Source organism: Oncorhynchus masou, chromosome 29 (assembly GCF_036934945.1).
Source record: "Oncorhynchus masou masou isolate Uvic2021 chromosome 29, UVic_Omas_1.1, whole genome shotgun sequence".
NCBI classification, from domain to species: Eukaryota; Metazoa; Chordata; class Actinopteri; order Salmoniformes; family Salmonidae; genus Oncorhynchus; species Oncorhynchus masou.
The window spans coordinates 55,067,042-55,081,889 of NC_088240.1; the positions used below are offsets into that span (position 1 = coordinate 55,067,042).

General features: G+C 44.7%; 1 protein-coding gene and 1 long non-coding RNA gene across 3 annotated transcripts in view; one reads left to right on the forward strand and one right to left on the reverse strand.

Moving 5' to 3' along the window:
- The first annotated feature begins 790 nt into the window (after window positions 1-790).
- Window positions 791-2,316, forward strand: LOC135521225 (uncharacterized). The gene is made up of 3 exons (XR_010452510.1): window positions 791-869; window positions 904-965; window positions 1,299-2,316. It is a non-coding gene; the product is annotated as an uncharacterized LOC135521225 (long non-coding RNA).
- A 4,254-nt stretch (window positions 2,317-6,570) lies between these two features.
- The window catches only part of LOC135520030 (nuclear factor of activated T-cells, cytoplasmic 1-like), a 90,884-nt gene continuing 82,606 nt past the window's right edge, over window positions 6,571-14,848 (reverse strand). For both annotated transcript variants that reach the window (XM_064945337.1, XM_064945338.1), the window contains exon 10: window positions 6,571-8,199. In XM_064945337.1, coding sequence (XP_064801409.1) covers window positions 8,144-8,199 — 56 coding nt within the window. In that variant the 3' untranslated portion in view covers window positions 6,571-8,143. The remainder of the gene's footprint in view (window positions 8,200-14,848) is intronic.

The following is a 14,848-nucleotide window of genomic DNA, read 5'->3' on the forward strand; positions in this document are numbered from 1 at the left end:
ACACACACACACACACACACACACACACACACACACCATTTACACGCGTGCACAAACAGACACACACACACACACACACACACACACACACACACACACACACACACACACACACACACACACACACACACACACACACACACACACACCATTCACACGCGTGCACAAACAGACACACACCCACACACACACATACACCATTCCCACACGTGCACAAACAGACACACACCCACACACAGACACATACAACCACAACCACACACGCCATTCACACGTATGCACAAACAGACACACACACACACACAACCACACACACCATTCTCACGCGTGCATAAACAGACACACACACATACAGACACACACACCATTCACATGCGTGCACAAACAGACACACACACACCATTCACACGCGTGCACAAACAGACACACACGCACGCACACACACACACACACACACACACACACACACACACACACACACACCATTTACACGCGTGCACAAACAGACACACACACACACACACACACACACACACACACACACACACACACACACACACACACACACACACACACACACACACACACACACACACACACACACACACAGTCCCATCACAGAAAGTGCAGGGGCTTCTGTTGACATAATACTGTTTTGAGAATGATGACTGTTTTCTGTGCTACAATACACACAGTAGGGACTATGAAACAGAATGTCTGAGCTGTGGACAGAGGAGGAAATACCTCGGTGTTTACTGGCTCTCTAAAACGCGGAAGCACTTCCTTGTGAGTCCTCTGCGAGTCGTCTGCTGAAGGCCAAGAAGCAGGGCATTCAAAACCGATTTGAGATGGATCACAAAATGTCTCATGTGAGGGGAATTACTGGATCCCAAATGGTATCAGGTGAGGAAAACCCTGTTGGACCACAGAATGGGAGGACAAGTGAACAGTTTTTGATGGCAAAGGTTAGTAGTGATGGAAGACACTATTTTCTTAAGTTACCTAATTGTTTTGCTCTTTGTGATACATTTTTGTGAAGGTGAGACTAGGGGCTCTATTCAATCTGTATCGCGAAAGTTCAGCACTACATGGTGATTGGCATTTAAAGGCAAGTTCCCGCGTTTGCAGAGACTGCATAAACACTGCATATGTGGGCTCAATCAGAAATGACCTTTACATTCATATCGTTTCACCGATACATATTGAATAGAGCCCGAGCCGTTCACTACACACTTTATTTCCATGTCTAACAGGCGTCTTGAGCTAATCTGGCTATGTTGATTCTCTATATTCTCTAGCATCATCCACCTGTAGCACGCGCTCCAGCAGGTATATCTCTCTGGTCACCCCCAAAACCAATTCTTTCTTTGGCCGCTTCTCCTTCCAGTTCTCTGCTGCCAATGACTGGAACAAACTACAAAAATCTCTGAAACTGGAAACACTTATCTCCCTCACTAGCTTTAAGCACCAACTGTCAGAGCAGCTCACAGATTACTGCACCTGTACATAGCCCACCTATAATTTAGCCCAAACAACTACCTCTTTCTGTCACGCCCTGGTCGAAGTATATTATGTTTGTCTTCATTTATTTGGTCAGGCCAGGGTGTGACATGGGTTATTGTGGTGTGTTTTTGTCTTGGGGTTTTGTGGGGTGTCTAGCATAGTCTATGGCTGCCTGAGGCGGTTCTCAATCAGAGTCAGGTGATTATCGTTGTCTCTGATTGGGAACCATATTTAGGCAGCCATATTCTTTGAGTATTTCGTGGATGATTGTTCCTGTCTCTGTGTTTGTTGTCACCAGATAGGCTGTATAGGTTTTCATGTTCCGTTTGTTGTTTTTGTATTGTTCGTGTTTTTTCATCGTCATTAAACATGTCTAAAAAATACCACACTGCATTTTGGTCCGCTTCTCCTTCACCAGACGAGAACCGTTACACTTTCCCTACTGTATTTATTTTATTTATTTATTTTGCTCCTTTGCACCCCATTATTTTTATTTCTACTTTGCACATTCTTCCACTGCAAATCTACCATTCCAGTGTTTTACTTGCTATATTGTATTTACTTTGCCACCATGGCGTTTTTTTGCCTTTACCTCCCTTATCTCACCTCATTTGCCTACATCGTATATAGACTTGTTTATACTGTATTATTGACTGCATGTTTGTTTTACTCCATGTGTAACTCTGTGTCGTTGTATGTGTCGAACTGCTTTGCTTTATCTTGGCCAGGTCGCAATTGTAATTGAGAACTTGTTCTCAACTTGCCTACCTGGTTAAATAAAGGTGAAATAAAATGTGTATATGCTGAATAAGGCTGCGGCCGAAATGTGTCCGTGCAGAGCAATTTGGATTAATTAAAGATTGTTTTCTGGTGTGCTGTCCATCTCATTTACTGTATTCTGACAGTGACCCAGACTAAAACCTCTTATTGAGAAATCCTATAGTCTCCTCTCTGTCAGGAAGCCAATCCACCAGGGGTGTGCCAGCAGGTCACCCTGAGGTCATGCTGGGCATCCATTAGAGTGCTTATTTAGTGGATTACTCCTTTAAGAGGAGTGATCGGCCTGCTAAGGCAAAGAATCATTACCCTTTCTCCCCGCCCCCACCCCGTTAACAATCAATACAGAGGGATCATTAAAATGAATAGCTGGACATTCCCCTTTCCTCCGGATCCTCATTGTGAGATCAGTGTCAGGGGGAAACAAAGATTGAGCTTAGAGAAGGCGTCTAAAAGCCTCAAGTGATTGACATGAAGTCCTCTCAATCCGAGAGCCCATAGCTGAGAGAGAGAGAGAGGGAGAGAGAGAGTAGAGAGAGAGAGAGGGAGAGAGAGAGTAGAGAGAGAGAGAGGGAGAGAGAGAGTAGAGAGAGAGAGAGGGAGAGAGAGAGTAGAGAGAGAGTAGAGAGAGAGAGAGTGAGTAGAGAGATAGTAGAGAGAGAGAGTAGAGAGAGAGAGGGAGAGAGATAGTAGAGAGAGAGAGTAGAGAGGGAGAGAGATAGTAGAGGGAGAGAGTAGAGAGGGAGAGAGATAGTAGAGAGAGAGAGTAGAGAGAGAGAGAGATAGAGGGAGAGAGATAGTAGAGAGAGATAGTAGAGAGAGAGAGAGAGAGGGAGAGAGATAGTAGAGAGAGAGAGTAGAGAGAGAGAGAGAGAGGGAGAGAGAGTAGAGAGAGAGAGTAGAGAGAGAGTAGAGAGAGAGAGAGAGTGAGTAGAGAGAGAGAGGGAGAGAGAGAGTAGAGAGAGAGAGAGTAGAGAGAGAGAGAGAGTGAGTAGAGAGAGAGAGAGAGAGAGAGAGAGGGAGAGAGAGTAGAGAGAGAGAGTAGAGAGAGTAGAGAGAGAGAGAGAGTAGAGAGAGAGAGGGAGAGAGAGAGTAGAGAGAGAGAGAGAGTAGAGAGAGAGAGAGAGTGAGTAGAGAGAGAGAGAGAGAGAGAGAGAGAGAGAGAGAGAGGGAGAGAGAGAGTAGAGAGAGAGAGTAGAGAGAGAGTAGAGAGAGAGAGAGTGAGTAGAGAGAGAGGGAGAGAGAGAGTAGAGAGAGAGAGTAGAGAGAGAGAGAGAGTGAGTAGAGAGAGAGAGAGAGAGAGAGAGAGTGAGTAGAGAGAGAGAGAGAGAGAGAGAGAGAGAGAGAGAGAGAGAGAGAGAGAGAGAGAGAGAGTCTTAAGCACCCACCTGAACTCTGACTAGCCCCATTAAGAGCAGCCCACGTGTCTGCTGCTACTGTAAGGTCAACACAACTACATAGTGTATACAGAACTGCACGGTAGACAAGCTAATGTGCAAATGGCAGGGTCGATGACGGTACAGTGTGTGTGAGTGTTTCAGCGTTTCTATCCGCATGAATTTAGAGCATTAAAACGGAATCAGGAGGGGATATCAGAATTACATTTATTGGATCGATTGACACACTGAAACCTGACACACTAATATCAATAAATGAACTCTTTTTGAGTGATTTTCGATTCAAGTCTCCTCAAGCACAACAGTATGTCCGCGTCAGAATTGTATAAACCCGCATCGCCTAAGAGAGAAATAGTGAGTCAAGTTGAATGATTGCAGATGAAGAAAATACATACACACATTTTTTTTTCCAGTCCATCTGGCTCTGTCTTTTTAAGTGTCTCTTAAAGTCCCTTTGAAAAAGGGATTCGTCTTTGCCATCGTACTGATGTGACCATGTCAGTGGGTCATTTGTTTGGCCTGTCACGTGTCCAGAGGGCCCATGTGGAGAGAGAGTGCACCTGTGGATACCCCCTCCCCCCAGACACACACACACACACACACACACACACACACACACACACACACACACACACACACACACACACACACACACACACACACACACACACACACACACACACACACACACACACACACACACACACACACACACACACACACACTCACTATCTACCCTCAGCCCCTCCTTCCCCACTCCTTATAAGGGGCAATATAATCATTCATCCTCTTCATGGGCAGTAGATGCTGATCAGAGACCAGCATTAATATCGCCACTATCCTGCTAAATTTGCATAGCGACATACCCTTATGTCTCTAACTGTGATCATGGAACAAATATCCATGCAGTTGTCCCCTTTAACCAAAATAGAAAAACATCAAAAACATCTCTATTGCTTAGAATGACAGAATATCAAAGTCCAACTGTATGCATGGTCAAGCAATCATCTCTTAAAACATCTCTTAAAGTCGCCCTCATGGTTCTCTCAACATGCCCTTCATAACAGAGGTAAGTTATATCCCGGATTTACGATCTGCAGATGGCTGGGCTGGAGGAGAGGAGAAGAGAGGGCAAGAGCTGAACCACCGTTCCTAGCTATGCATTCACTTTATAAAAGCAGAAATCAAGGGCGAGGTGAGGAATACAATAAGAGAGGAAGCAGAGCCATAAAGAACCTGTAAATCTACCCTCTGGAACTTCTATGCAGTGCCCCGTGCCCGGTGAAGGGTGCACGAGAGCCCCAGGAACCAAATGGCATGCGCTAGAATCATGGCGATTTTCTTTTTTCACTGACAAAGGAAGCACACGGAATCAAGCCACGTAAGGTGCGGTGAAATCTGTTGATTTATCTCACGCTGTCTTAGGCCACTTCATCAATAAATGCCTCACAACGTGAACACGATAGGACCATTGCTATTAGTTTGTCATTTCGATTCTTCTTCTAAATCTACTATATGGGTCCTCTAATAAAATGATAGCGATTTCAATGATTGTGTCAAACTGTGTCAAAGGGTAGCTGTCTCCGGCAGAGGAAGATCTAGGTGAGAGCGGGCGCCAGGAAAAAGAGGCGTGACTGCATCTGTAAATAGAGGGGCTATTTTGGGACTGCCGTGGGTGTACAGGGGAGCACCGCCCAGACCTGCCCGCCTGACTTCTGTCACTATGACGATGGGCCATTCCAAACTTTGCTGCTGGATGGAAAAAGTCTGGAGGACTGGCAGGTGGTACACAGGAGCGTGGTACAGCTCCCTTGGTGAGAAACACCATGTCACTCCCATAACCACCCACTCCACACATGCAATACCGTACCGGAGGCTATACACGTCCTTGCAAAGACACACACCTGAAGGAAGTGCATGTTTGATCGAGCACAGCAGCTCGCCAGGCTCGTCAGGTCAGTCAGAATTAAGGTCAAGGCTTGAATCTTGGATCAAAGGCTTGAATTGCATAAGAAGAAGAATGACGTCGAACATAACTACCTTTTTACACCCCTCCCCCCCCAAAAAAATAAAGAAAAACGGCCCAAGTAAAACATTCTAAACTATTGTCCATATATTTGAATTGTATTTCACCATTTTGCTAATACATAGGCCATACATCTATACTACTGTATTGTGCCTTGTAAGAAGAGAGAGAGATAAATAAATCACCAGAGTTTAAATGTCTGCATAAAGCCATGGTAAGATAATTGAATATAGCCCATACACGTCAAGGTCCTGCTGTGTCCATGTCAAGCTTTATTAGGCATATGGGGACAGGTTGGAACCATCCAAGGTTTACATTGGTCGAAATAGTATAACACAAAGCTGTTGAGTTATAGAGAAAGTCTGAAACTAAAGCATAGCCATGTGGAGCATGGGCGGATAAGGGAGGGAACGAGTTCAATGTGCTTAGAAAGATGCAATTGGTAAGTTATTGATTCTGTGTCGCTGTATGGAAAATATTGTTTCAACGTTGAGGGTGAATTGGAAATGTAAAAATGTTATGTCATTCCAGACAGTCGGAGGGATAAAACACCATATATGTACCATTTATATACCATATATATAAAACATCATATATGATTTCTGGTAATGATTTGTGATAGCACACACATAAATTCAGGGACAATGCCATCTGGTAAAGACTGCAATATAAAACAGCTAGAGTATCACTGCATGTGTGTGTGTGTGTGTGTGTGTGTGTGTGTGTGTGTGTGTGTGTGTGTGTGTGTGTGTGTGTGTGTGTGTGTGTGTGTGTGTGTGTGTGTGTGTGTGTGTGTGTGTGTGTGTGTGTAAAATACTCAACATAAAAATCTAAATAAAATCCTAATAACAGCAATGCACATGTGAGTATGGTCAACATGATGTCATTTATTAATTCATTTTTTTTATAGAACACATTGAGTGTACATAAAACACCATTTGAATTTCCATAAATATTTCATATTAAAGAGGAAATATGTTTCACCTTTGTGCCTGGATAGAAAATGATTAAGAGTTACAATCATGTTGTAGCAGAGAGACAATGGAGAATAAGGCACGATACATCAATCTGTTACATAGAGCCATGCTATCCTATAGTCCACATTTATTCATGAAGCTATTTAACGGTGTCGTAAAGCGAAATCATACATATCATTAGTACTCTCTGCATGCTGAAGAAAGACATTGTACTCCACGACGTAGAAAAAGATTGCAGACCTGTCAACCTTTATAAGATGAGACCCCGTGGCTCAGTAAGGGATGTCTGTCCTATCACACTAAGTATAGGAATCTAGATCCTATAACATTTGGTCATGACTGAAGAGAAACCCGTACTGCTATTATGGCAAAGTGCATTACATACTGATTGAAGCCTACTGAGCCACTGTCTCTAATAGCAAAGAAGAAGCTTGAACAATCATTTCCAAAGTAAAATCCTTTGATATGAAGAAATCAATTACTCCCAAGCGGAAGCCTCCATCCTTCTCTAGCTTTATTATACAGGCAAGGGACATATTTTGTCTTAGATAGTCCCTTATCGTCATATGGTATGTACATGCAAACCCCAGTCGTTCTCCTAACAACGTGTACAGTAGGCTCTTTCCTGATTGTCTAAGCGTTTGTGCATATTTTAGAAAGAAGGGAAGAGGGAGGCCAGAGCAGAAGGAAAGAAGAGGCACGAGGTGTCAAGACAGATGCTCGCGACGAGGTGGTACACATTGGATCATCGAAAAGAGGAAGGCATTGGGGAAAAAAATGACGAGCTAAGGCATAAGTACATTTCAAATACATGTTTATACAAAGAATATCATACACAACATTCAGTATAAATGGACAAGGACATAATAAAAAACAACTGATACACAGATCTAACCTATACACACGTCCCTACATATTATTCAGCCATTTTTTATTTCGCTGTAAACAAATGATTGACGTGATCGAAGTGACATTGCATTCTAGTCAGTGAGTGATGTTGTAAGGCACCGCTTGGGTTGCTGTGGTTTGCCAGGACGCTCTGACCAACATATGATACACCCATTGGCTTGTCCGTATATTAGAGTCCCAACACACATAAAGAAGAGGCAATCAGTAAAGAAACGAGTATTCAGTCTTACTGAGCTGTTTGGTCCATGGAAGAGCAAGAGTTGTCATTTAAGGCAAGTGTAGTAATTGTCACAGTCCCTCCCATTATATCTAAGGCCGTCTCACATTATATTATAACATTCGTTCATATGGAGCTTTGCAGTTTCCTGTTAATGACCACCAGTCGGCCAATCGTTCTGCAGCGTCATGAGGGGCAAGCGAATCAGGCATCTGGGAAATGTAGCAATGAGGAAGTGGTAATGTGAAAGCTCTCTGTTAAGGGGTTCCTCATGTGGATATAGGAGCTTTGGTTTGTGGTCCTTTTGCCTCTGTCCCTTTTTGTATCTGCAGAGAGTTTATGTACTGAGATGCACTGAGATGCTGGACAGGTCGTTTCGGATGATCTCATTGACTGTGGAGATAAAAGGAGAGATATTGTTACTCGAAAACCCCCCCAAAACATACCTCTCATTATATCATCATCGTCACAATATTCATCTTCATCATCTTCATCAACATCATCATCATCACCATTTTCTGTGGCTGTACCACATGATATTTGGTGGTTAAACATTTGTCACTGTGATTTCTGCGGGTTCATGTAAGAGTAATATCTCCACTTTCTCAACAGCAGCACAACTGCAAGGTGAAAAAGATATAACTCATTCTAAATCTCTTTTGACACAGCCATAAATTTTACTTTTCTTAAGAGTTTTCAGTGAATCACCACTCTGGGATTTTGATACAATTACACACTCACACACACCCTTATTCTCTTTTTCGCCTTTCCCGTTCTAGATCCTGTGCCCGCGTGTTTCCCACAGTTGGGCAGACAGAGAGCAGTCCCCTCTCTTTATCTGCTGTGTGTTTTGGCACATTGGGGGGAAGTGGCTGACCAGGGCCCTAGGACTGGTAGCAAACAAGAGGCTCCTCAGGGCACCCCAATGTAAAGCAGAGACAGAGAGAGAGAGAGAGACAGAGAGAGAGAGAGAGAGAGCGAGAGAGAGACATAGAGAGAGAGAGAGAGAGAGAGAGAGAGGGGCCACTCAGTCTGGAACTCAGTGAGGTCACTATCCACATCACTGGAGGCGGGAAAGGAAGTCAACCACCTCCTCATATCCACTCTGTACCCACAGACCTGGGCAGACTGGGCCTACTTTATCAGCTCCTAGCCCACTGGACAAACAGGCATACAGTGGAGACAGCCTACCCACACAGATATCGCAACCCCCCAAACACACAGACACAGACATCCCCACCCTACACACAGGGAGAGAGGAGGGGGCGGGGGCTTATCTAATGAGGGCACCCTTTCATTTATTGTGGCAGTGGAAGTGTGTACATGATTAAATACTGTATTTTCCCGGTGTTTCTATGAATATGAATGTTTATGGATATGAGCTGTGATAAACGAGTTCAGTGTGTGAATTATGATTGACTTAAACAGCTCGGTACAGGTAAAAAAACCCGAATAATTCTGAATAGAATGCTTGGACGTATGCACGCATGCACACATGCACAGAGTTGGGGCTCACCTCCATTTCATGAGGAACTCCTACTGGAAAAAGTCAACCTAAGCAGTCTGTTTTTACCAGTGATTCTGCTCCGGGCTAAACAGGCTTTTACACGTTGAGGTTATTTTTAGTTACGCCTCCGTGGGACAAAAAATGAAATAAAAACGGCAAACAAGCATGTTACAATTAAATGATCAAACTTTAATGCCAGTCTTCAATTCCATCGTTGTGTGAGAAACAAGAAAATAGCTTGGGGCAGAGAAGTGTAGTCGAGGGAGGGAAAATCCAACATCTCAGCAGAGTATGCCACAAATGTACCTTTTCTCTGAGAGAAAAGCAGTAGCTTCCTCTCTTCTTGTCAGTCAGTAAAAACACTGCCATCTCAACACCCACACATTAACCACAATGTTGTTTTTCTATTCTTTATCAACTAATATTTTCCATTTTCGAAGCGCAGGATTTTCCATGGTGATTTAAAAACAAAATCTCATTTGTACAGGGACTACCTTTGACTGACAGCCTCCTATCTGAGCCCTGTTGACGTTCAGCAAGCGACCGAAACAGGATGTGGCTAACTGTTACACCACACAACTATCACAAACAGTTATTTATAACTAGCTAATGCCGTCAGTTATCTGTGTCTCAAGGAGAAAATAATCATTCTTAGATAGGCCTCAAAACAATTGACTGACCAGGGACAAATGAGTTTGTATTCGTGTTTGGTGTTTTACTGTGCTTAGAGATCGCCATAAGATGTTATGTAAAACTTTATTGCATTATTCATTTGTGAAGTCTGTCTCAAATTATGTGCACGTGTAAACTAGGTAGGGACTGTCCTAAGTTGTAGGCTAGTGTCAAGGTTAAGGCTTCAAGTCCTGGATCATGTTCATGGAAATGGTTTCAAACAAAAAAAATCAACGTTTCTCATTGGACGAGTAATGGTAGTCCCTCCCTATTTCAGGCAGTTTTCTTCCATTTGGTACCGGATGGACATGACAAAGTACTGTACCTTAGCCCACACTGCCTAGTCCTTAAGGAGAAACACATTCTTCTGAGGTGAAGAAAGAAGGGAAAAGGGGTCAGAGGTCGGCCTAGGTCCTCTCACTGCATTCGTCTTCCGTGACGCAACACTAACCCAGATGAGAGTGCTTCACTCACTTCACTCCCCCCATCCACCTCACTCTCTCCCATATGAAGGAGACAAGCACAAAAACCCAGTAAAATGTTGCTATGAATCAAGGCAGTTCAAGGTATTGCACAACCTTGTGAGTTCGTGCAAGTCTGCAATGTCTCCTCATAGACTGAGTAAGACCCTACCAAATATGCCCAATTGACAAAACAAGAAAAACGATCATACTTCATGCACATGATAATGTGAATCTTCATTAGATAGGCAGTCAGTATCAAATGTAGTTATATTATATAAAGTCCTATTAATTTAGGTTACGATAATATTATCGCAATATTATTGCAACCACTACAGACGTTAATGTGTGACTCTCCTTGGATCAAACTTTGATTGATGAGAACACTCTAGTATTGTCATGTAAATCCAACCTGTTTGACAAGCTTCTACACAGCATCGGAAACTTTTTAGGTTCCTGTTTCTCATGCATGGAAAGCTATAAGTGGGAGAAGTCCTTTGTTGAATCGACAGAAACAGTGGAAAATTCAACGGAACATATTCCACTCATGCAAAACAACACAATCCGCGCCAAATAAATAATAGCATCATACTTTATTCGCTCAAGTGCCTCTAATCACATCCAACCCACAGCCATAGCTGTCAGCCTGTTTATCAGCTCATTCTGGAAGGTGTGAGAGTGACAGAGGGTGAATCTCAATTGGGATCCTTGGTTTCTCACCTCCTCCCTCCTCTCCTCCTTAAGAGGGGAGGATCATTTGATTTTCTCCTACAGTCAGTACGGTAACATGCACACAATAATATGACAATTGTGCATGGTCAGGGGAATATAATAGTTTGTTTAAAACGTTTACACATTTTGCAAGAACAACGATTTCCCTAATAACCCTGTTGATATGGACACACCTGAATTTCGGCTACCCGATGGGACACAGTGTAGAGAATCAGCAATCAAAGTGAACCTTTATACCGTAGAGAAGCCTTTTTGATTCTGAGTTCGGACATATAAAGTTTGTATGTAGAAAATGTACTTTCGGTTTCTCCAAACTCGCGCGTAAAAGGGAGGCTTGAGCTACTGATGCTGGCACGTGCAGATCAAATACACGGGTTGGAACGCCGATGAAGCTGTTTCCATGTCCCGATAATTTCGAAAGATTACTCAGAAGGCCAGGTCTTTTATAATCGGCGTATGCTTACTTCGATGTTGACCCTACGCCGCTTATAAGCAAAGTGTTTACACGACTATTGCCATAATCGCCCTACTGCCATAATCGCCCTACTGCCATAATCGCCCTACTGCCATAATCGCCCTACTGCCATAATCGCCCTACTGCCACAATCGCCCTACTGCCATAATCGCCCTACTGCCATAATCGATTTTAGAATCAAATTATTACTGTGCATGTAAATGTACTCAGTGTTTGGAGAAGGGGAGGAGGTAGTATGGAAATATAGTGTGACAATGAAGCAGCCATTGCTCCTACCCACCTCTATAATTATGCTGTAGTACTTCCTACGTGTTTGTGCGGTGGGGAGTACACGTCGAACCATGTTTCTACGGACGGACGGACAACAGATGGATGTATCTCTGGGATTGGCTTGGGTTGGGCTCTCTCATCTCTCTGCTACAATACATCAGGGAAGAAGCAGCTTTCCCTCCGGGGTGTGGCCCTACTGAACAAGTGTAGAGAGAGAGCTCTCCAAGGTACTCTCTCTGTCGGCATAAACAGTCATTAAAAATACTTCCCTCATCTCAGGGAGGAGCTACCAGGCACCTCTGAAAGGGCCCAAAGTGCACAGCAGAGGGACTGCAATGCCATGTAATTAAATTTCAAGCTTTGAATAAACCATGTTTGTCAGTTGTTCATGAAATTAGAACACAGAACCAAGTGAACCGTGAGGTTTGAATTACAGGCTGCTGTTAGGTTAAGCTACTCTAACGTGCCTGAAATGGACGCCAAGGCAGTAGGCACCCAAAAGGTTAAAGAGCTTGTCAACGTTCAATTCTGATAAAGACTGATCCGAGACCAACAGCAAAGTCCATCAGAGCAGCAGTGGAGCAATTTGGCCCTGTTTTGATTGAGTTATTCAGGCAGAAGCATTAAGACTTCATTTGGGCGAGGAGAACGCGCCACCCGAGCTCCCCCAGCCGAACCTGACCCGCGCGGGGGATTGAGTTAGCCGAGGTTAGCGGATAGCGTTGGCGTCGGGGTTCGATAACATCCAGGCTATCCTCTGAGAACAGAGGATAGCCATGTGGTTAGAGGAGACGGAGAGGAGAGCCTCCCGGGCCGCAAAAACACTCGGTGGTCCCTGCAAGCGTAACCCGATCCCCCCCTTTACCCAATCAACGACTGGCAAGGACCTGGCAGTAGCGCTGACTTCACTTCACCTTCTTCCTGTTCAACTTTCTAAACATACCCTTTGAACTCTGAGTTGTAAGCGCTGTAAGAGAGGCATCCTGCTTGGGAGTTTCTATTCTCTCTGGCTGCTCATGAAGAAAGGCATAGCTCACTTCCTGAAACACTTTCACAGGGTGGATAAACTAAATCAACTCCAGTTGTGTTAGGGTTAGAGGCTTTGGTGCCGTACGTAGGGGTACTCTTCATATGCTTACACTTCCCCGGGCCCTCTCGTGACCCATCGTGCCTTGTGAGAAAGACAAGCACAGCTTCCACCTTTTGTGTTTTGGCTCCCTACTGCATATGAAGAAGCTGCTCTGAATCATAATGGTCATTCATATAAACATGCTGAATATAAACATGGACACACACTCGCATGCAGGCCCACAAGACAGAGTCCGTGAATGCAGGCACACAGGCCAGCAGAGATGCAGACAGACGCAAACAGGCACACACAGAGGAGCAAGCAGGCAGACACACACGTGCAAACAATGCCATGAAAATTCATATGATTTAGGAGCAATAACGTAACGCAACAAAACTATGCATTACCCATCTGTATTTCAAAATACTGTAATAGGCAGAAGAGGGACGCACAGCCATTAGGATATCCACTAAAATAAATGCTAAACCTCGTTTGAACTGAACGTGTATGTGAAATTGATTTGGTGAGGAAGCTGAACTGGAGTTTGAAGCTGCTAAAGAGAGACAATTGAATTTCCTGCTACATATTACTTTTGTTTCCCCACAAATATCAAATCTGCTCTCGGATTTCAGCAGAAACGCTTCATTGACAATTTGCAGCCTCCCACGCATGTCTGCAACAGCTAGAGGGAGAGGCTGGTTGCACGTCACTCACTCCTCTTCTCATAAGGATCTGTCAGAACCGGTGTTGTGAAGGGGGGGTGAAAGGGTCAGAGCATGCAGACAGGCACACACATACGCACGCACGCACGCACGCACGGGGTACACACACACAGAGCCAATGCATGCACGCAGACACACACAGACAGACAGACACGTGCACTCCTATAGATAAACGCAGTTGGACACAGAGAAATGACACTAAGCTAATTCGTCTCAGACTAGCAGGTAGACAACAGAGACTGATACCCTGGGAAGCCCTGTGGGTGTAATGATGTGATTATAAGTGCAGATGTGGATATATCATCCCCACAACTCTGCGGATGTGTGAAGCCTGCCTTTCCCCATGTGGAAGCACTCAGCCTCACAACTGACCGGAGGAGACGAAAGAAAAAGTTAAAGTGTGTGGAAGAGAGAGCCGAGAGAGGGGGGGGGGGGGGTAGCTGGAGTCGACTCTGAGGGTCTCTGCTCGAGTTTTACAACCCTTCCGGCAGCAGCTGGGCAGCTGCGCAGACGTCGCTGTGTGCCCTGGGCCTCGGCCAATCCGCTTTCTTCACTGCCAAGGTGCAGACCAATGGTAAGGGGGGAGGAGAGAACAGGGGGGGGGGGGTAATGGTTAACAGAGGCTGAGGCCACGCTGGCGGATAGAGGGAGAGCGAGAGTCCTTGGATCTCCTCTGATGGCTGCTACTGCTTGCTGGACCTCTGAGTATTGCTCCACGGAGAACAGCTTTGAAAAATGGCAAAGCCATTTATTTCTTAATACCATGTGGAGCGGTGGAGAGCAGAGAGTGGGGAGATAACGTGAGATAAAGTGAAGTGCTGCTCTCATCTCATCTCTACCTGTGTCTTCCTACGTGAGTCTCTGATGTGCTCCTCGTCTCAGACAGCTTGCTTCCTTGGTCTCTGAAGTCAGATGAAGCCCGCTCGTTGCCAGGCTAAACGAGTGGACCCCTAGAGAGCTAGCGAGCGCCTTCTCTGTGCTCAGCCTAGACGGAAAACACCAGGCAGTAGCCAGAGGGCTGCAACTGCCGCATCACAGACCGAAACAGGCTGAAAAAACAATAGCCAGCCACCCCAAAATTGGACAGCCAATCTAAACACAACAGATTTTACACTGAAAACAACCCGACACTGA